Source organism: Mesoplodon bidens (genome assembly GCF_964165515.1).
Source record: "Mesoplodon bidens genome assembly, chromosome: 1".
NCBI classification, from domain to species: domain Eukaryota; kingdom Metazoa; phylum Chordata; class Mammalia; order Artiodactyla; family Ziphiidae; genus Mesoplodon; species Mesoplodon bidens.
Window position 1 is genome coordinate 87894588 of NC_138176.1, and position 24366 is coordinate 87918953.

The following is a 24366-nucleotide window of genomic DNA, read 5'->3' on the forward strand; positions in this document are numbered from 1 at the left end:
AAGCTGATTTTCTGTCAGTGAAAATTCTTAAACTTGGAGCAACAATAAAATGCTTCCTGAACAGAAAAAAAAAGAAAAAGATCTCAAAAGATACAAAAAAGCATTCAAGAAAATTCAACATCCATTAACAATAAAAAAAATCTTCATCAAATTAGGAACAGAATTTCCTAAGCATAATAAAGGACATCTGTGAAAAACCTATAGCTAACAGCATAGTTAATGGTGAGAGAATGAATTCTTTCCCTTTAAAATCCAGAACAAAGCAATGTTTCACTGCTATGATATACAATATCATACTGGAAGTTCTAACCAGTGTTTTAAGGAAAAGTAGTCTTCACATAAATATGCCAAATTGTTTTTTGACAAAGGTGCAAAAGAAACTCAATAGAAAAAAAATAGTTTTCTCAAATGGTGCTGGAATAACTAGATGTCCATAGGCATAAAAAAAAAAAGCTCAACATAATCCTAATACCTTATACAAAACATTAACTCCAAGTGGAAAAATATATCATATACCTAACTTAAAATTATAAAACTGTCTAGAAGTAAACATAGGAGAAATGTGTGACCTTGGGTTTGGCAATGAGTTTTTAGAGACAATATCAACAGCATGATCCATAAAAGAAAAAATTGACATAGGCATACCTTGTTTTACTGAGCTTTGCTTTATTGTGCTTCGCAGATACTGCATTTTTTTTTTTTTTACAAATTGAATGTTTGGCGAGCCTGTATTATCAGATGCTGGTTAGAATTTTTCACCAATTAAGTATTTTTAAATTAAGGTATGTGCATTGTTTTTTTAGACATAATGCTATTGCACACTTAATAGGTTTCAGTATAGTGTAAACATATCTTTCATATGCACTGGGAAACAAAAAAATTCGTGTAACTCACTTTACTGTGATACTCACTTTATTTCAGTGGTCTGGAACTGAACATACTATATCTCCAAGGTATGCCTGTAAATTGGACTTGATCAAAATTAAAAACTTCTGATCTACAAAGACACTGTTCAGAGAATAAATACTCAAGCCACAAACTGGGAGAACATATCTGCAAACCACATATCCAATGAAGGATCTGTATAAAGAATATACAAATACTCTTCAAACTTAATAAGAAAATTTCCAATTAGAAAATGGGCAAAAGACTTGAACAGACACTTAACTAAAGAATGGCAAAGATATATGAAAAGATACTCAACATCATTAGTCATTAGGGAAGTGCATATTAAAACCACAATTAGATACCACTACATACTTACTATAATGGCTAAAATATTAGTTAAAAAAACTAACAATACCAAATGCTGGTAAGAGTGCACAGCAATAGGAATTACTTATTGTTGGTGGGATTGCAAAAATGTTATAGTCACTCTGGAAAATTTTGGCAGTTTTTTCTAAATTTAAGTATACGTTTACTGCTATGGACCAAATGTTGGGGCCTCCCTAAAATTCGTATCTTGACACCTAATTCCCAATGTGATGGTAAGTGGAGGTGGGACCTCTGAGTGGTGATTAGATCATGAGCCCTTATGAATGGGATTAGTGCCCTTATAAAAGGGACTCCAGATTGCTCTCTTGTCCCTTCTGCCATGTGAGGACACAGCAAGAAGATGGCCATCTATGAACCAGGAAGCGGCATCTTTCATCAGACACGGAATCTGCCAGCAATCTGGACTTGCAACCCTCCAGAACTATGAGAAATATTTGTTATTTAAGCCACCCAGTCTATGGTATTTTTGTTATAGCAGCCCAAACAGACTAGGACACTTACTGTATAACCCACCAATCCTACTTAGGATAAGTAGCTGTATTCATAACTACCAAAAACTGGAAACAGTCAAAATGTCCTTCAGCAGGTGAACAGATAAACAGTGTTATATGCATACAATGGAATACTACTCTGCAACAAAAATGAATAAGCTATTTATTCACCTAACAACTTGGCTGAATCTTACATGTGTTTTTCTAAATGAAAGAAGCCAGATCTAAAAGGTTACATATTGTATGATACCATTTGTATGACACTATAGAAAAGGAAAAAAAAGGTTATACTGAAAACAGACCAGTGATAGCCAGGAGTAAAGGGAAGGAACAGGGGTGGGTCACATATGGAAATTTTAGGGTGATGGAACCATTCTGCATGGAACTAAGGTGGTCAATATATGACCCCATGTATCTGTCAAGACCCACAGAACTGTACTTGATGAAAGTAAGCTTAACTGTATGCAAGTTTAAAAGACCAATAGGGATGCCAGGATGAAGTGCAGACTGTGACAAATGAATATAACTGTGTTATAAAACCATGACATGATCTCACTGAAGGGGATGGAAAAACAACTGACCTAAGTAACTCTGGAAAACAGTGTTCTGACCAGATAATGTAAGACTAAAGAAAAAAAAAAGAACTAAGCACTGTGCTTTAGATGGTAAATTTGTTTCTCATAGTGATACTGGTTAACAAATCTGCGACTACTTTACATGCTCAACAGATAAACTGTAGACATAGCCACATTTCTCATTGTCAGAGTAAGAAGAGACACACAGGCGAGGGGGAAGGCTAGAGTGAATGTTGTGGTGTTGGATTACAGACAAAGGTATAAACTCATCATTATGTACAGATACCAAAATACAAATGTGTCTGCATATATGAGTTAGCATACATAAATATATTTACTAGCTCTGTTTTCTGTGCAAGCATAGAAGCAATGACACTTCTAAAGCAACAAGTACAACTAGCTCCAAGATCTTAGTTTCTCATTATCATTATCCAGTAAAAATAACCAGGGCTTCCTGGAGAAATGGCCAATTTTAGGTGTAGGGCATGGAAATACAAGCACATCTTATAGTTCCAGAAAGTAAGGAAATACTTTCTTTAAAATGGGAACATGTCAAAAGGGCACAGGAGGCAACAATGAAAGAGCTCCCAATGCTGGAATAATCTGAACGACAAAATAATGACAGTAATGGATTATACCCAAATAATAAAATAAATATCAGTGACTCCACACTGGTATGTAAAGGAAGGGGACAAATGTTTCTTAAAAAGAATTCCAAATAACAAATGTAAGAGGGATGAAAGAAACAGAAAATCACCATTAGAACACCACAGTAGAAGTTATGGTTCAAGATGGTGAAGTAGTAAGATCCCGAACTCATCTCCTCCCACAGACACACCGAATATACAGCTACATATAAAACAATTTCCTCTGAAAGAAACCACAAAACTAGCTGAAAGACTCCTACGCAATGGGCGACCAAAAAACCCCACATCGGAACAGGCAGGAGAGGCTGAGACACAATCTTGCTGAAAACCACGCCCCTAGTGTGGTGACCCACAATCAGTAGGAGACTCACAACTCCAAGCTCCTCCCTGAGGAGCAAAGGGTCTGAACCCCACACCTGGCAACTTTTAAGACCTGCACCTGAGAGATGAGCCCCCAAAACATCTAGCAACACAGGACTTGCATCCACAAAATACACAAGGCTATAGTGAACTGAGAAACAATTCTGAAGTGAGAAATAGTTCTGAGGACATCCTGGGCCCAGCACTGAGGAAGCTGACTGAAACACCCAGTCTTTCTGTAAAAGAGGTCTATTTGCTTATCTTAAAGCTTTGGTCTAAGGGGCAGGCATCTAATGTAACATACATTAGGCACCTACTGAAATATTCTCCGAAGATAACAGAGGCCACCTTTGTGCTCTCCCTCTGCATAACTCCAGGTCATGGTATCTCCCAGAAAGGAGTTAGTGCACATATCTGGTGCCCTAGTTTTTGTGCATATCACCCAAGAGTCACCCCTTGACTGCTGGCTCTGGTGGACAGAAAGGCTTATATTCATAAGTCCCACAGGACTGTAAAAAACAGAGTTCTTAACTGGCTATTCCCCCAGGGCATGGTGGAGAAGCAGCAGACTGACATGCCCAGTCTTTCTGTGAAAGAAGCTTATTAATTTATCTTCCTACCCGTGGCCTGAGGGGCAGGCTTCAACTAAAACAAGTATATACGGGACCATTGAAAACTTCTCCAGAGAGGCTGGTGAGTGCCATCTTCATGAGGGACCACTGAAAACCTCTCCAGAGACCAGAGAGGCTGGTGGGTGCCATCTTCATGTTTTCCCTCTGCCCCAAGTCAGGTCACCAGTGTCTCTCTGAGAAAGGAGCTTGTGCACATGCCTGGCACCACAGCTTTTGTAGCTGCCACCCAGAGGACACAGCTCTTGATAGCCTGGCTCTGGTGGCTAGTAGGGGTTGGGTTCGTGGGTTAAATGGGATGGAGGCAAACAAAGAAAAGTTCTTAATTAGCTGTCACCCCAGAACTCAATGCAGAGGGAGCAAACAGCCAAGCCCATTGCTGAGTCTTCCCATGAAACAGAAAAGCCCACTGCTGAGTCTTCCCCTGAAAGTCTTCATACTTTAAAAGCTGCTGCCTGAGGGTCCAGCTTCCAATCAGCCTGCATCTAGGTAATGATTGAAATCCTCCCCTTTGGGACACTGAAAGATTTTGGCACATGCTCCAACTACAGAGAGGCACTAAGAACAAAGTAGACTACTTAGACAACCACAGGAGTTTAAGATATCAATGGCATTTTTCACAGAACTAGAACAAATAATTCTAAAATTTGTATGGAAACACAAAAAAACCCTGAATAGCCAAAAAAAAATCTTAAGAAGAACAAAGCTGGAGGTATCATGCTCCCTGATTTCAAATTATACTACAAAGATACAGTCATTAAAACAGTCTGGTATTGGCACATAAAGAGACACACAGATCAATGGAACAGACTAGAGAACCCAGAAATAAACCCACACTTATATGGGCAATTAATCTACCACAAAGGAGGCAAGAATATACAGTGGGGAAAAGACAGCTTTTTCAACAAATGGTCTTGGGAAAATTAGACAGCTACATGCCAAATAATCAAACTGGACTACTCTCTCACACTATGCACAAAAATAAATTCAAAATGGATTAAATACTTAAATATAAGATTAGATACCATAAAACTTCTAAAAGTAAACACACACAGTAAGCTCTTTGACATCAGCCTTAGTAATATTCTTTTGGATATGTCCCCTCAAGCAAGGGGACAAAAGCAATAATAAACAAACAGGACTACATCAAACTAAAAAACAAAATGAGAGGCCACCTACTGAATGGCAGAAAGATATTTGCAAATGACACATTTGATAAGGGGTTAAGATCCAAAATATAAAAGAACTCATACAACGCAAGATCAATAAAACAACCCTATTAAAAATGGACAGAGGATCGGGCTTCCCTGGTGGCGCAGTGGTTGAGAGTCCGCCTGCCGATGCAGGGGACACGGGTTCGTGCCCCTATCCCGGAAGATCCCACATGCCGCGGAGCGGCTGGGCCCGTGAGCCATGGCCGCGGAGCCTGTGTGTCCGGAGCCTGTGCTCCGCAACGGGAGAGGCCACAGCAGTGAGAGGCCCGCGTACAGCAAAAAAAAAAAAAAAAAAAAAAAAAATGGACAGAGGATCGGGCTTCCCTGGTGGCGCAGTGGTTGAGAGTCCGCCTGCCGATGCAGGGGACACGGGTTCGTGCCGCGGTCCAGGAAGACCCTACATGCCACAGAGCGGCTGGGCCCGTGAGCTGTGGCCGCTGAGCCTGCGCGTCCGGAGCCTGTGCTCTGCAACGGGAGAGGCCACAACAGTGAGAGGCCCGAGTACCGCAAAAAAAAAAAACCAAAAAAAAAAATGGACAGAGGATCGATCTGAACAGACATTTTTCCAAAGAAGACATACAGATGGCCAAAAGGCAATTGAAAAGCTGCTCAACATCACTAATCATCAAAGAAATGCAAATCAAAACCACAATGAGATACCACCTCACACTTGTCAGAATGACTATCGTGAAAAAGACAAGAAATAACAAATACTGGCAAGGATGTGGAAAAGGGAACCTTCATACACTGTTGGTGGGAATGTAAACTGGTGCAGTCACTATGAAAACAGTATGGAGATTCCTTAAAAAATTAAAAATAGAACTACCATATGATCCAGCAATTCCACTCTTGGGTATTTATCCAAGGAAAACAAAAACATTAATTAGAAAAAATATATGCTCATAGCAGCATTATTTACAATAGCTAAAATATGGAAGCCACCTAAGTACCCACCAAAGATGAATGGACAAAGATGTGGTACATATACATACACATATGTATATATACATACACACACAGAGAGGAATATTACTCAGCCAGAAAAAAGAATGAAAACTTGCCATATGCAACAACATGAATGGACCAAGAAGGTACTATGCTAGGTGAAATAAGTCACGTAGAGAAAGAAAATACTGTATTATTTCACTTATATGTAAAATATATAAAAAAAGAATAAACATAACAAAACAGAAACAGAATATACCATCAGGCCACTCAAGATGGAGATTCTCTTGCTCTCTGTACACCCCTTACTCAACTAGTACATGCTTTATCTACATGCTACTCAAATGACTAACCTTCTCTCTCATTCATAGAGCCTAATCAGTAACTGCCTACATGGTTGCCCCCAGCATCAGATAGTGACTGTTCTAATCTTTAGATCAGAAAGGCTCCGCCCTCCTAGTTTATCAAAGGTGTTGAGGGACATGCCCCTTTGCTGGTTTCCCTGGTAACCAATAAGCCAACCTGACGTCAATTCCACCTACAACTAGTAACCTCCCTCTTCCCCTAGTCGCAATGACAGCTGCTGTGACCTGCCTGCTGTCTGCCATACATGGTGGAGTGCAGCTCCAGGAACTCCTTGTTTCAGATGTGTAAGATCCCCTATCCAATAAACCACCGATATCGCTATCGCTGTCTATGGGCTTTTTCTTCAGTCTTGAGGCTAGGCAATTACAAGGCTTGCAGGCCTGTGGAATACAGCTCAACCTAGTTACAGATATAGAGAACAAACAGGTGGTTGCCAGATGGGAGGGGGGCTGGAGGGGGTGGAAAGAAATAAATGAGGGAGATTAAGAGGTACAAACTTCCAGTTGTAAAATAAATGAGTCACAGGTATGAAATGAATAGTGTGGGAAACACAGTCTATAACTCTGTAGCACCTTTTTATGGTAACAGATCGTAACTATATTTATTGTGGTGATTATTTTGAACTGTGTAGAAAGATCAAATCACTATGTTCTGTAACAGGAACTAACACAATGTTGTTGGTCAATTATACTTCAAAAACAAATAAACTCATAGAAAAGGAGACCAGACTCATAGTTACCAGAAGCAGGGATTAGGAGGAGGAGGAATTGGACGAAGGCAGTCAAAAGGTAGAAACCTCCAGTTATAAGATAAGTAAGTACTAGGGATATAAAGTACAACATGATAAATATAATTAACACTGCTGTATGTTATGTATGAAAGTTGTTAACAGAGTAAATTCTGAGTTCTCATCACAGGAAGACATTTTTTTTCTCTTTCTTTAATTTTATTTCTATATGAGATGATGGATGTTCACTAAACCTATAGTGATAATCATTTCATGACGTATATAAGTCAAATCATTATGCTGTACACCTTAAACTCATACAGTGCTGGATGTCAATTTTATCTCAATAAAACTGGAAGAGGAAAAAAAGACAATAGAAAGGATCAGTGAAACTAAGAGCTGGCTCTCTGAAAAGATAAACAAAATTGAAAAACCTTTAGCTAGAGTCAACAAGAAAAAAAGAGAAGACTCAAATAAATAAAATCATAAATGAAAGAAGATATACTACAACTGATACTACAGAAATACAAAGGATCCTAAGATACTACTATGAACAATTATACACCAACAAATTGAATAACCTAGGAGAAATAAATTCCGGGAAACACACAACCTACCAAGACTGAATCACGAAGAAGTAGAAAATATGAACAGACCAATTACTAGCAAGGAGACTGAATCAATAATCAAAAACCTCCCAACAGACAAAAGTCCAGGACCAGACACCTTCACTGAGGAATTCTACCAAACATTTAAAAAGAATTAACACCAATCCTTCTCAATCTCTTGCCAAAAATGCAAGAGGAAGAAATATCCCAAAACTCATTTTATGAGGCCAGCATTACCCTGACACCAAAACTAGACAAGGACAGCACAAGAAAAGAAAATAATAGGTCAATATTCCTGATCAGCACAGAAGTAAAAACTGTCTACAAAATATCAGCATATTGAATGTATGAATTGAACATATGAATTCAACAGTACATTAAAAGAAGGATCACACACCATGATCAGGTGGGATTTATTACAGGGATGCAAGGATGGTTCAACATCTGCAAATCAATCAATGTGATATATCAAGTTAACAAACAAAAACAAGAATAAATATAATTGTCTCAATATATGCAGAATTCAACATCCACTTATGATAAAAACTCTCAACAAATTGGGTATAGAGGGAACATACCTCAAGATAATAAAAGCCATTTATGACAAGCCCACAGGTAACATGATACTCAACTTTACTCAACATAGTATTGGAGGTCCTAGCTAGAGGCAAGAAAAATAAATGAAAGACATCCAAATTGGAATGAAAGAATTAAAACTATCTCTATTTGCAAATGACATATTACAAATAGAAAACCCTAAAGACTTAGACCTAATTTACAAATTCAGTAAAGTTGCAGGATACAAGATCAGCATACAAAAATCTGGTGCATTTATATACACTAATAAAGAACTATCAGGGGCGTCCCTGATGGCCAGTGGTTGAGAATCTGCCTGCCAATACAGGGGACACCGGTTCAAGCCCTGGTCTGGGAAGATCCCACATGCCGCAGAGCAACTAAGCCCATGCGTCACAACTACTGAGCCTGTGTGCTGCAACTACTGAAGCCCGCATGCCTAGAGACCATGCTCCACAACAAGAGAAGCCACCACAATGAGAAGCCCGCACACTGCAACGAAGAGTAGCCCCCACTCACCGCAACTAGAGAAAAGCCTGTGCGCAGCCACAAAGACTCAACACAGCCAAAAATGAAAATAAAATAAATTTTAAAAAAAGAACTATCAGAAAGGGAAATTAAGAAAACAATCCCATTTACAACTGCATCAAAAAAGAATAAAATACCTAGGAAGAAATTATCCAAGAAGCTGAAAAACTTGTACACTGAAAACTATAAGACGCTGATGAAAGAAACTGAAGATGACACAAATAAATGGAAAAACATTCCATTCTCATGGATTGGAAAAATTAATATTGTTTATATGTCCATACTACCCAAAGCAATCTACAGATTCAGTGCAATCCCTCTCAAATTTCCAATGGCATTTTTTCAAAGAAATAGAACAAACAATACTAAAATTTGTATGGAACAACAAAAGATCCCAAATACCCAAAGCAATCTTGAGAAAGAACAAAGCCAGAGGCATCATGCTTCTTGATTTCAAACTACACAATAAACTACAGTAGTCAAAACAGTATGGTACTGGCACAAAACAGACACACAGATCAACAGAATAGAGCAGAGAGCCCACAAATAAACCCACGCATATATGGTCAATTAATTTATGATTAAAAAGCCAAGAATATACAATGGTTAGTCTCTCCAAAAAAACTGGACAGCCACATGCAAAAACATAAAGCTAGACCACTATCTCACACCATACACAAAAATAAACTCAAAAAGGATTAAAGACTTGAACATAAGACTGGAAACCATAAAACTCCTAGTAGAAAACATAGGTGGTAAGCTCCTTGACTTTGGTCTTGGCAATGATTTTTTGAATTTGACACCAAAAGCAAAGGCAACAAAAGCAAAAATAAACAAGTGAGACTATATTCAACCAAAAAGTTTCTGCACAGGAAAGGAAACCATTAACAAAATGAAAAAGCAACCTATGGAAAGGGGAAAAAATTGCAAATTGTATATCTGATAAGGGGTTAATATCAAAATATATAAAGAGATCATAAAACTCAACATCAAAACCCCATACAATCTGATTTTTTAAATGGGAAGAAGATTTGAATACACATTTTCCCCAAAGAATGTATACAGATAGCCAACGGGTACATGAAAAAATGCTCAACATCACTAATCATCAAGGAAATGCAAATCAAAACCACAATGAGATACTACTTCACATCTGATAACAGTTATTATTTAAAAGACAAGAAATAACAGGTAAATAGATGTAGAGAACAAACGTATGGACACCAAGGGGGGATGGGAGGGTTGGATGAATTGAGAAATTGGGATTAACATATATACACTAATATATATAAAATAGATAACTAATGAGAACCTGCTGTATAGCACAGGGAACTCCACTTCACTGTACAGTAGAAACTAACACAACATTGTAAGACAACAATACCCCAATAAAAAAAAAAAAAGAAGAAAGAAATACCAGGTGAGGATGTGGAGAAGGGAACTCCCATACACTGTTAGTGGGAATGTAAATTCCTTCATGGGTAATGGAAAACAGTATAAGGTTCCACAAAAAATTAAACATAGAACTACCATACGATCCAGCATTTCCACCACTGGGTATTTATCTTAAGGAAATGAAAAAAGTAACTGGAAAAGATATCTGCACCCCCATGTTCACTGCAGCATTATTTACAATAGCCAAGACATGAAACAACCTAACTGTCCATCAATGGTGAGACGGATAAAGATTATGTATATATATATATATATATATATATATATATATATATATATATATATATACACATACATGCATACACACACATATATATACATATATACACACAACTGAATATTATTCACCCATAGAAAGAAGGAAATCTTGCCATTTGCAACAACATGGATCAACCTTGAGGGCATTATGCTAAGGGAAATAAGACAGAGAAACACAGATACTGTATGATCTCACCTACATATTGAATTTTTAAAAAATGAAGTCATAGGGGCTTCCCTGGTGGCGCAGTGGTTGAGAGTCCACCTGCTGATGCAGGGGACACGGGTTCGTGCTCCAGTCCGGGAAGATCCCACATGCCGTGGAGCGGCTAGGCCCGTGAGCCATGGCCACTGAGCCTGCGCGTCTGGAGCCTGTGCTCCGCAACGGGAGGGGCCACAACAGTGAGAGGCCTGCGTACTGCAAAGAAAAAAAAAAAAAAAATGAAGTCATAGATTCAGAGTACAGATGGGTGGTTGCCAGAGGCAAGGGGTGGGGATGTCAAAGGTACAAACTTCCAGTTATAAGTCCTGGGGATGTTATGCACAATATTTGCTAAGATAGTAGATCTTAAAAGTTCTTATCACAAACAAAATATTTATAACTGTATGTGGTGATGTTAACTACACTTGTTGTGGTGATCAACCTGTAATATATACATACACTAAATCATGGTTATTTTTAATAAATTTATTTATTTTTGGCTGCGTTGGGCCTTCATTGCAGTGTACAGGCTTCTCATTGCGGTGGCTTCTCTTGTTGCAGAGCACGGGTTCTAGGCGCACAGGCTTCAGTAGTTGTGGCTCGCAGGCTCAGGAGTTCTGGCACGCGGGCTCTAGAGAGCAGGCTCAGTAGTTGTAGCACACGGGCTTAGGTGCTCCATGGCGTGTGGGATCTTCCCAGACCAGGGCTTGAACTCTTGTCCCCTGCATTGGCAGGCGGATTCTTAACCACTGTGTCACCAGGGAAGCCCTAAATCATATGTTTTACAACTGAAACAAATATAATGTTATGTGTCAATTATATTTTAATAAAAAAGAAGAAATTTAACTGAGAAAACTTATTTAAAAAAATAAGAATACCACAGTAATAACTGTTTCAGGCAAAATGAAAATTAGTCAAACTCCAGGGTGAAACAGGATATTTGCATAGCCTCAAATTATCTCCCTCAAAATATTTATTAACATGGTGGTTTTAACATATGTCTACAAACTGTGATACTCTTCTCTCCAGGAGGTGTATCTCTATTTCCCTCCCCTCGTGTGCTGGACTTCCTTCTAACAGAGTACAGAAAAGGGAAAATAGTAACTTCAGAGTGGAGAAACCTGACAGACACAACCTTAACAAGTCATCAAGGTTAACATCACCACTAATAGTTGCTGATATCACGTACTCCTTGATATGCCACAAGATGCGCACTTCGCCTCCACCGTAGTCTTACCAAATATCCTTAACTCTTGTTTAAGCATGAGAAAACATCAGGCAAATGTAAATTGAGGGCCATTCTACAAAATATCCAACTGGTACTCTTCAAGAGGATCAAAGTCATAAAAAACAAGGAAAGACTGAGAAACTACCATAAACCACAGAAGACGAAAGAGACATGACTGCTAAGTGCAATGGGGTATCCTGGGTTGAATCTGGACATTAATTAAAAACCTGGTGAAATCCGAATAAAGTATATAGTACAGTTAGTAGTTTTGTACCAATGTGAATTGCTTAGTTTTGATAAATGTACTATGCTATGTAAGATGTTAACACTAGGGGAAACTGGATGGAAGAGTATAGAGGAACTCTATCTTTACAAGTGTTCTGTAAATCTAAAATTATTTCAAAATAAAACATTATATACATATGCTTTATCTTTAAGAGTAATTTTTAACCATTCCTTTTACTTCTTTAGCTTCTATTTCCATTCCGTGTCCCTACTCAAATTGATCCTAATGTAATTATATATTTTTGTATTTAGAAGTTTTATTCACCATCCTTAGCACACTTCTTGGCAACATCTGAACTTTTTAATCTCCTGTAAGCAAAAGTTTCTAAATATTAAAGGAAAAAAAACCTAGACTGAGTTATCATTACAGTTATCAACGAGCACTTGATCAAAATGTCATAATCAACACATTTTGATAACCACTAAAGAATATGCTGCTTTTATTGAAAATGCACTACTTAATGAGTGAAATGATGCTGTTTTTTCTCCCAACTAACCCACGTATTTGTGGATGGATATTACTTCTTGCTATAATGAGGTAGCACACCATCAATTCTGTTATTTTTTTCTATTTTTTTTAAAGTGAGTTAACCCTTGAGAAGCCCTTCCCACGTAAAGAAGTAGAGGGTCAGTTAAATTTTGTTATAACAATCTCACTCAATTCCATGAGTTACATGCCAAATCTTGTTTAGTAAAATACTAGTTAAAATATTTTCAACGGTCTCTCAGCAACACCTCCATCAGAGCCTCCTTCAGTTTTCACAAGAGCAAGGAACTAAGGACAGGCACACTGGGTTTGCCATACCTGTTTTCAGGACTATTCCTGGCTTGGCCCCATGTGAAGCTTCTGCAAGAATCCAGGGTGGTTTTTTTTCCTGTGAACAATAAAGACACAGTGAGGCCAAACCCTGTCCACAGGGACCTTCTCAGAGTATAACTGGGGACAAAGCGAAGGGTTTCCTTTAAACTACCCACACACACAGGTAGCCCCAGGGCTGCCGCCAAGAATCCCAGATAAGGAGACCCCATTCCAGTGCTGTGTCAGGATGGAGTGGGTAGGGGGCAGGTGTGCGTAGAGGGCGTCGGGCAGGGGAGCGAAGGAGCCGAACTGCTCAACGTTACCGGTGTGCTCCAGCAGTCACAGCGGCCAAAGGGCCTGGATACCCACGTTCGGAGAGCAGGGCGCTCATCCCGCTGCCTTAAACGTGCGCGACATCCTGTGGCGTCCCGACGCTTAGCGACGCAAGCCGTGGAGCATGGTGGGCACGCGCAGGCGCAGGCGCGGGGTGGGGAGGGGCAGTAGCGCGGGCCTAGGAGACGGTTGGTGATTGGATGAGGCAGGGCGCGGGGTCGTTAGTCCCGGGCCTGCAGGGACGCCGCGAGGCAGCCTTTTGAAAGACGCAGCGCAGGCGGCGTGGTTGTCAGGCCGAGCCGTCTGAAGTGAGACGTTGAGGCAGGGAGGAAGAAGCCATGGCGTCGGCAGGGGACGGCTGGCGAGCACCCGGCCTGCGGCTCGGTCAAAGCTGCCCGCTGGCGGGGTCTGGCCAGCAGGGTGAGAAAGACAATTTTGGTGGGTGGGTGTTGGGCTGGGACTCGGGAGGCCGCCAAGGGGCGGGCCGCTGCGGGTCTCAAATGTATTCTTTTTGTTGTTGTTTTTCCTGACACCCGAGGAAGGGCTTTTCACCACGGACCACCTCGTCCCTTCTTTCCTCTTTGTAGTAGTGCTTTGGGGAGGGATTTAGGAGAGATAGTTCTGTCACCCGTAAAACTGTAGGCACAGAGCAGTCGTGACATCAGTTAGAGGTTTAGTGCTTGTCATGTGTGTGTAAAGGCCGCTTATGGGAATACGGTTGGTTTCTATTTCAGAGTATTTTTAGTTTACGTAGTACTTTTTTTTTTTTTTTTTTTTTTTTTGTCTTCTGCCAACTTTCTTACAATTTGTAGGTGAGAAAATGTCTGGCCACGATGACTTGTTTCAGAGTTCTCGGGTCCCTAGCTTTGCCCAGATACTGAAAAGGAACTTGCCAGTTCAGCCATCAGCCCAGACGGTAACCACACCCACAGGATGTTCCTCGGAAAGTTACAGCCTGTCGAACAGGGCATCCAAGGTTACGCAAGTGACGGGTACAAATTCTTTTACATTTGCAATAACGCCTACGTTCTTTAAGATTCTGAGATCGCCTGAGTTAGTTAGTTCTGAGTTAGTTTTGTTGAGCCCCCAGTTTAAATGTTTCCTGGATATATATCCATTTACCTGTGGCCATGTCCCAACTGAAACTTGGATTTGACTCCCAGCACAGTAGAAATTCTTCCCCTGGCTACTGACTTAATTGTTCTTTACCACTTGGGTGTACAACCACTTCCAGTGTGTCTTGCCTTTTTGAGGTGAGGCTGTGTCACCCCTTCAGGAGAGAGAACTGGATTTATACTGGTTTCTATTCCACATATCACTTAGCAGAGTGTTAAGTGTAAAGCAGGGACAGACACACTAAAAATTTGATTGAATTCAACGTGAAAGGTAATATGAAATAGTGAATGGGAAGCAGAAACTAGGTTCTAGTCCCAAATCTGTCTTAATACATTTTAGGCCTTAGTGACATCATGGGTAAAACTGGCTTAGAGAGCGAGAGCCTCTGAAGACCTTGACATCACTGAAATTCTAGGATTCTTTGATATCAATTATATGACAATGATAGCACTTTGCAAAATAGTACTCTAAAAGATATATACAGTAACAAGTTACACTTCTTTAGTAGTAGAAACTCATTGTTAATGAAAAACACATGTGACTAAATGTGTCTGGAACACCTTCCATTTTAGGAAAGGGTTTGGTGCTTTTGCTTGTCTCATTATTCTTTTTAATTTAACCATTTGACAAGTGTAAACATCTTTAGATAATTTTACGGAACCATTGCTCTCCAAAGGTCTTTCATCTATTTCAAATCCTCTCCTTCCTCTGAAAGAAATGCCTAAGGAATTTATAATGAAATACAAGCATGGAGAGATAAATCCTGTATCAGCCTTGTATCAGTTTGCGCAAACGCAGCAGGTTCAGCTTGACCTTAAGGAAACAGTAACATCAGGCAAGTGCGAAGTTGTATCTGGTTGTTCCAATACTAGAAAATATTTTCCTATTGAAAACAGTATATAAGTGGTACAAAATTTATTATCTTGTTTATTTGCCTAATGTCAGGGTTAGATAATTGCTAGTATGTCTTGACAAGGGTACTTCAGAAATTTTTATGTTCATACTTCTTTAGCCTTTTGAGCCTCTAAATTTACTAATACAAAAGTTCTAAAATACTGAATTTAAATATTTTGTGTATGTCTAGTTTAACGGAAATCTCATCAGCCTTGTAGATTATTTTCAAGTGTAAGTAAGTACTTCTTATAGCATAAATATACTTTTGTAGGGATGTTGAATATTTGGACTCTGATGATTTTATGAGTATTCTGTGATGATGATGCCTAATGAAAATTATAGTCAAATTTGGCTTCTGAAATTTATATTTCAGAACCTAATTTTTATAAAGTATAAGGGAAAATAGCAGTTACCTGATTGATTCTCTGTCTGCAGACTTGTCTGACTAAATTTCTCCATTCTCTCTTAAACTGTCCCCTGCCAGAAGAATCTATTAGCACATTGGACCTGTGGAAGGCTACAGGAGTACAGATTAGTAAAAGATGGAAAGAAGTTTCTGATTTCTTAACCTTATGACTAGTGATTAGGAAAATTAACAGGTGACAAAAATAGGGTCTTAATAATGAAGTGAAGTTTTCCTAGGTTCTATCACTGTAGGTTGGATAACTTCATGTGATCAATACTATGGACTGAATTTCTGTGTAATTAGCTTTCTGCCACTCTTCTCAGACTGCTCTTGGAAAATGTAAACTATTGGTCACAGTATGAAAAAAACTTACCAGGGCAACTCTTCGCTGAACAAAGCAAAAACTCAAAAACACAATCCAGTGATTGTTAATGGTGTTCATTTTATGTGCATAGTACTAGCTGAATAATCTAATCAGTAGATTGGGTAGAAAAACCAGAGTGTCAGTATTTAACAAGCTCTTTAGTATGGATTTAGATGATGATCAAGTTTGAGAACCTGGGGTAGAAACAGGATGAAGCTTAAAGTCTCAGCACTCTAACACAGAGTACTTATTAACAAATTTGACACATAATACCTCACAAATAAGAATCATCTGGGCCACTTGTTAAAAATATAAAATAGTCTCAGGTTTACTAAATTTGGATTGGAACCCAGGTGATCATGGAGGAAGGGATTTGGGAAACTGAGGTCATAGATGTTAGGAGGAAAACAGTTTGCCCTGATGCAGTCTGGAGTTGCTTCTAAAATCTTGATGTACATCTTAAAGAAAAACCCAGCAGTTAATGGAATATGTAAGAAGACAAGATAATACAATAATAATGAGGCTTATGTGGAGTGACACTGTATGTAGCCATTTGTAACCAGAGTGGAGACTTAAGTTTCTTAAAGGCCTCCTATAGTCTGAATACCAAGTAAAACTTGAACCAGAAAAATCTTGGGCTTGTAAATTTAGAAGATGGTTCCATTTCATTTTTCATCAGACAAATATGAAAACTAGGTAAATGTAACTGTGTAAAGGTAATTTTTCTGGGAATTTTGGATGACTGGACAGTTCAGTTCTTTAGCATATCTTTTCTTATTATTATTTACAGTTTGGTTTTCCTTGTAAATCCCCCCCACACACCGTAAGGCTATGATGGGTTGGATTGCTTATTGTGACTCCCTGATAGAAACATAAGATTTCTTCAAAGGGATTCCTTCTGTTCCGGAGCTTATAAGAGTATCAGGGCACTCGGAGGGTAGGAGTTGTTCAACTTCATTGGTGTTGAAGTTTGAAAGAACAGACATGTTGCCAGAGGCTCCACATCTTCCCTCTCATTGGTCATTAGATAGATATTGGGATGCTTTCCATTGCCAGGAATTATACAAGGCACTGTCACTCTGTGTGTGACGTGTACTCTAAGCTGGCCCTATTGTTCATGCTGAATCTGGAGCCAAACTGGCTGCTTGAAGGATTCCTCAGAACTAGTTCAGGGGCCCACTCCGCTTTACTTTTAACCTGTATTGGCTCTGCAAAATAACTGGTAGGCTGAGATAGTTTTCTACAGTTGTACTGGGATGTTTTCCTATGTAACAGACATCTTTTGCAAGATCGTACTGTGAAGTATTACAGCATTCATTCTGAGTTATTTTTCAAGGTAATGTTATAGGACCATATTTTGCTTTTTGTGCTGTGGTGGATGGTATTCAATACAAGACTGGACTGGGACAAAATAAAAAGGAGTCTAGATACAATGCAGCAAAATTAGCTCTTGATGAGCTTCTACAATTGGAAGAAACTGAACCAAGAATTTCAGAAACATCAGGTAAATATTCTTGATTATAAAGTAGTGTTTGTAAAGTGTATCATTTTCCAGAAAGAGTCACCTGAAAGATTTATGTCAATGAAGAGTTACTTGGCAACTACAAGATAGAAGTAGCAGGATTTGAATAATTTTCTTCCGTTGCTGATTGCTGACTTATTTAATAGTAGTTAAAATGCTCTTGTATATTTCAACACCAAAGATGTAAACATGTTGCTGAACTGTCTGATAACTTGTCAGATTGTAGATGGGTTTGAGTCCTGAAACCTAGCTTTCTCTGTAATTTATTGGATTCTTATTACGAACTTAACACTGTGCACTTAATATGTAGAGGTTTTTAATGCAATTTTTGTGACGTTTGCCTATGTTAAATTCTGTAATGGTAGGGTTACTTGAGAAAATAAGGTCCTAAGGTAGCATAGCAAATAGGTTGAGAGTGTAAAGTCCAGAATTAGATTGCACAGGATTGAGTATTGACCCTGGACAAGACAAGTTGTTTGCCGCCTAAGCCTAAGTTTCATCATTTGAAAAATGGAGACAAGGATACATACCTACTATGGCTGTCATTAGGATTCAGTAAATAATGGATGCAAAGCTTATAACCAGTGCCTGGTGAACAGTAACATAATCAAATGACAGTGGTTCTTATTAAATATTAATCAATTTGAGGAAAATATATGTTAGCATAGTAACCAGTTTTTGTCAATATTCATTCATGTTAGATTACATTTTGGTTTAGCTATAAATGAGGGAACTTTAGTAAAGAAAAACATTTAAATTTGATTTAAACAGTGACAATAAATTCTAGTTAAATTCAAATCACCTTATGACTGGGCTTTTTTTGTTTGTTTATAGCCTATTAACTTTAATATTTCTTTTGTAATACTTTCCTTAAGGTCGTTTTGTTCTTTCTCTAAGTTCAGTTCTTATTCCATATATTTTAATTTTTCTGTTGTTTAATTAAAACCATTATTAAGTTTTGATGTGTAGTCTTTCTCATTGTTTTAAAAATACTGATAGTTTGTCATAGTTTGGATTAAATAAGTACTTAGGAAAGTATTTTGTTAATTTTCATATTTCTGTTCACTATTTTTTTAGATTTATTAATTAATTTTTTAGGGCTGGGTATGATAATTTTGGTGTCTTATCCATGCTGGCAGTTTATCAATGGAAATTCTTTATATGTGATTATTTTATAAGCTATCAACCCACCTAGGTATGTCCCCAGCAATATTTTCCCCATTTCTTTCCACCCGTCACATGCATTCAAATCAATAAATCTATGTTTTGAGGATGTGCTATGGTAAATACTAGGACTGTGATAACTTCCAGGGACTGTGGTAAATACTAGGAATCTAGAATCAAGTAAGACCCATTCTGTACCCTCAAGGAACTAAAATACTTTGTTGAAATCAAGTTAAAATATATCTACAGAATTTCCCACGCATCTACTTTAATTATCAGAAAATGATATTTATGATTGGCTTCTCATGAAAAATGCATTTCCCCTAAGGGTTTTCAAAATGTTTATCTAGGGCTAGCAAATCTTTTGCCCTGTGGGCCACAGTTTTTAGTTTCTAAACATTTATCTTTTCCCTTTTTTGTGAAAATTAAAGTAGCATTTACCCATCTGCACTGATGCCACTTTTATATTCACCATTGTTTTCTCAAAAAGTGCCAATAGTTCCTTAATGATGACTAAGAGTTCTTTAATAAAAGGTTTTCTCTTGGCATAGAGCCTGGAAATAATTCAATTAGGTCATCTTTTCCCTTATAATGAACTACATTTTCTTCTTTAAAATGTTTGTCCTAGACAGCTGAGCTTAACTATTTATTTTTCTTGTGAAGGGATATGGAAGATAAGTATTGAGTATTTATTTCTTTTCTTTGCTATTAATGTTATATTTGTTTTTCTAGTCTCCTCCCTATTTATAATGTAAAATTTTTGAAACTTATTTTTAATTTTTTCAAAATTCTGAACTCATCAGAATTATTTTTCATGTATATCTTCTTTCATATATTATACATGGTGTTTTTAAAAGTATATTCTTAGTTTTTTATTAACCATATAAATACTTTTTTGCTCTGACTCTTCAAGAGCAGTATGATTAATGATATTATGTTAGGTTTTGAAAATCTAACACTCTTTCACACAGTGATTTAAGAATCTGGCTCTGTGTTTATTTTAGTTCAATACCCCTTAAAAAATCATTTAATAATGTGGTAAAAGTAACGTAAACTTTTTGTAATGCATGTATTTAAAACATAAAAATTACCAAGTTAACCATTTTAAGTGTACAGTTCAGTAGTGTTAAGTACATTCACTTTTTTGTGCATCCAACATCCATAACTGTTCATCTTGCAAAACTGAAATTCTATACTCATTAAACAGTTACTCGCATTCCCCCCTCCACCAAGCCCATGGCAGTTACCATTCTACCTTCTGTCTATATTAATTTGACTACTCTAGGTACCTCATTTAAGTAGAATCATACAGTATGTGTCTCTTTTGTGACTGGATTATTTCACTTAGCCAGTTTAGCCATGTTGTGGCATGTGTCAGAATTTCCTTCCTTTTTAAGGCTGAATAATAATTCTATTGTATGTGTATACCACATATTGTTTATCCATTCATCTGTTGATGGACATTTGGGTTGCTTCTCCTTTTGACTATTGTAAATAATGCTGCTATGAACATGGGTGTACATATATCTCTTTGACACCCTGCTTTGAATTGTTCGGGTTTTATACCCAGCAGTGGAATTGCTGGGTCATATGGTAATTTTGTATTTAATTTTTTTGAAGAACTGCCATATTGTTTACTGTAATGGCTGCACCCTTTTACATTCCACCCACAGTGCACAAGGGTTCCAATTTTTCCACATCCTTGTCAACACTTGCTATTCTTCATTTTTTTTGATAGCCATCCTAATGGGTGTGATATCATGTCTCATTGTGATTTTGATTTGCTTTCCCTAATTATTAGTGATGTTGAGCATTTTTTTCATGTGCTTATTGCCCACTTGTATATCTTCTTTAGAGAAATGTCATACTCATGTCTTTTGCCCATTTTTGAATTGGATTGTTTGGTTTTCTTTTGAGTTTTAGGAGTCCTCTGTATATTCCAGATAGCAATCCCTTATCAGATATGTGATTTGCAAATATTTGCCCCTCTTTTGTGATTTGCATTTTTACTCTGTTAATAGTGGCCTTTGAGTCACAGAAGTTTTCCATTTTGAAAAAGTCCAATTTGCCTATTTTTTTGGTTTCCTGTGCCTTGCATCAGATCCAAGAAATCATTGCCAAGTCCAGTGTCATGAAGCTTTTTGCCCATGTTTTCTTCTAAAGGTTTTATAGTTTTAGCTCTTATGTTTGGGTCTTTGATCCATATTGTGTTAATTTTTGTATATAGGGTTAGCTGAGGGTCCAACTTCATTCTTTTGCATGTGGATATCATGTAGTTTTTCCAACATCATCTGTAGAAAAGACTGTCCTTTCCCCTATTGAATGGTATTGACACTTTTGTTGAGAATCATTTGACCACCTTTGTAAGGATTTATTTCTGCGCTTTCTATTCTATTTCATAGGTCTATAAGTGTCTGTCTTTATGCCACTGCCACACTGTTTTGATTAATGTAACTTTTGTAATTAAGTTTTGAATTCAGGAAGTGTGAGTCCTCCAACTTTGTTCATCTTTTTCAAGATTACTCTGTCTGTATATGGTGTTTCAAAATGCAGACCAACTTGTACAGTCACATTTTCTTATTTATTGAAAGCATTTGTGCTTGATAAATAGGATTTAATATCTTTAGTTTTCATTTCACTTGATCCTCACTGAGTAGATGGAAAAAATCCATCTTTCTCTGAGTTTTTAAAGTTCTGCTTATTTAAAGTCCAGAGTGTATATATCTAACTATAGTCAACATTTACTTAACTAATGTGAACCCCAAGATGACATTGTCAGTCTTTCTTTGCTAATTTCTATGTTACAACCAGTTTCTCATTTTACTCAAAATGAGGTCCAGAGTAAGCAGTTCTGTTTTCTTTCTTTGTCTTTATGAATGATTTCTTGAGAGATATTGACTACTTTAGTTGAACCTTTGCTCCTGGACCCTTCTCATTTAAGCTTTCCTGATCTTTTATCCCTTTAGTTTAGTGTCATGTTCTTTTCTTGTTTTTCCTGGATTTCCCAACTTGGGAACCAAATTGGAAAGCTATTGCAAAGAATGGGACTAAAAGCTTAGAAAACTTTGAATGAAGTATTCCCCTACAAACTACTCTGATAAAATAGCATTAAAATGGTAATTTTTTACTTACTAAATTTTTGGTAGGATATTAAGTTTAAATGTTTTACCTAGTATTATTGTAAATATAAAATTGTTCTTAGGCATTTAGAACAGGGTTTCATTTTAACCGTTTTTCAGAATGTTGAATCTGTTACAAAGCAAGCTATATAGTAGCATAAGAGTAGGGAACCCAGAAAGGTATTTGGTGTTCATAGAATTGATTTCATTATAGGAAAGACATTTAGCAAGGCTGAGCTAATGGATAATAGATGGCCTAGAGTTGGCAGAAGTATACAGAAAAGATAATCATTCTTGGATTGCTGTTTTATTACATAGTATTATGATACCTGCTCTTTGGAACATTTGATGTTTCATTTTTCCTTATGTTTTTGTTTTATTTACAGGTCCCCCTCCTATCCCTGCAGAACCTATTGTTTCGCCTGAACCAGTATATGTTTCAAAAGTACATTATGGTAGGAAAGTCCTTTATGATAATTTTTTTTAAGAAGACGTTGGGGGTAGGAATTTATTAATTAATTTATTTATTTTTGTTGTGTTGGGTCTTCGTTTCTGTGCGAGGGCTTTCTCAAGTTGTGGCAAGCGGGGGCCACTCTTCATCACGGTGCGCAGGCCTCTCACTATCGCGGCCTCTCTTGTTGCGGAGCACAGGCTCCAGACACGCAGGCTCAGTAGCTGTGGCTCACGGGCCTAGTTGCTCTGTGGCATGTGGGATCCTCCCAGACCAGGGCTCGAACCAGTGTCCCCTGCATTAGCAGGCAGATTCTCAACCACTGTGCTACCAGGGAAGCCCCTATGATAATTTTTAAAGACGATTAACCCAATTAAAAATTATAACAGCATATAATTAAAATATGCATAGGTATGAAAATGTACATTAGTATTTTATTATTCAAACCTCTCACACTTCAACAAAGATGAGTATTTCCTTCCACACTCTGCTAAAAATTAGATAATAAAATTGGAGAGGAACTATTGAAGAAGTGGTTATTTTCCTATAAAGAGATGGCTTATCAATATCATATAACTGCTTTTTTGAGAACTCTTTGCTTCGGTGGGCTGGTCATTAATGAAATCCAGTGGCTTTCTGGTGCTTGATGGTTGGGGTATTCATTTCAAGTAATCTATTCACTTTCTTTTAATGTTAGTTATTTGTCACTCAAGCCCAAAGAAAACTATAACTGCAATTGAAATTACTAGTTATGTGACCTAGGACCAGTTACTTCTCTGTACACCTTAATTTCTCTGTCTATAAAATAACTACAACAATAATTATCTCATAGGGTTATTGTGAGGATTAAATTAATTTATGCATGTAAAAAAAAACTTGATCAGTGCCTGGCACACAGTATCTGCTCACTAAATAGTAACTACTATTATTTTAACATTTTATTATATTCAACATTATGTGGATTATTGTATACTTTTCCCATTAGATTGTGAATCCCCTGAAAGGCAGGAAATTATCCTTAATTTCTACATTGCCTACATAGTAGTAACACTTCAGACTTTAGAGTGTTTGTACAACTAAAGTGAAGAGCAGCGTTTCTTTCTTTGTCTTTTCCAGGTCTGAGGATTAGGATTTATGCCTTTTCAGGTTTGGTTTTCCATTGTCTTTCTGAGACAGAAAAAAGCTACATTTGTGTGCTTGTTTGGGGTAAAATGACCAGACCAGGGAAAATAGGCACATTCAAAAGGCAAAGTCTACCAATAGTTAAATATAGTCAGTCAAATATAGTCATTTACCCTAATAGTCATAGGAATTGATGAACAGAAGGGCAGTGAGTGATCAGTCCAACAGCAATGATTTCTTAATATGAGAAGGGACTCTAGTCTTTCTTTTCAGCCTCTGTGGACATTTTTAATGAATAGTTAGAAAGAATCCCGGGTTGGCAAATAATATAGACTACTGTTACCCTGAGAAAACAGATCAATCTTTGCAGAAGAAAGAATATGTGGTTAACAGTATGTTTAAAGAAATACATGAGTAGAGTCAGGTTTGGTAGGCTCAGGTAAGGAGTTAAAAAGTTAAAACTTGACAGTTTTCTTTTAGTCAGGAAATGGAGAACAGACATCATTATCAGGCTTATAGGTAAACACGGGAGTTGGATGTTATCACTTTTGAAGAAAAAAATATTTGAGATACATAAAAATCTCCTGAACAGGTCCTGTTGGGCTAGTTATGGAGGGTATCACCATTTCGCAGCCTGTCTACTTTGCCATATTTTTACTGGAGTGTATCTTCATTTAATATAGTGATATTTTGGCTCTGAAGATAGG

At 37.6% G+C, this 24366-nt stretch overlaps 1 protein-coding gene across 2 annotated transcripts in view; it reads left to right on the forward strand.

Annotated features, from left to right (window-relative positions):
* Positions 1-14000: 14000 nt before the first annotated feature.
* ADAD1 (adenosine deaminase domain containing 1) overlaps positions 14001-24366 on the forward strand; it is a gene marked incomplete at its 3' end in the record, with an annotated part of 46887 nt that continues 36521 nt past the window's right edge. For both annotated transcript variants that reach the window (XM_081238911.1, XM_081238912.1), the window contains exons 1-4: positions 14001-14493; positions 15264-15452; positions 17618-17785; positions 22473-22541. In XM_081238911.1, the coding sequence (XP_081095037.1) occupies positions 14322-14493; positions 15264-15452; positions 17618-17785; positions 22473-22541 (598 nt within the window). In that variant the 5' untranslated portion in view covers positions 14001-14321. The remainder of the gene's footprint in view (positions 14494-15263; positions 15453-17617; positions 17786-22472; positions 22542-24366) is intronic.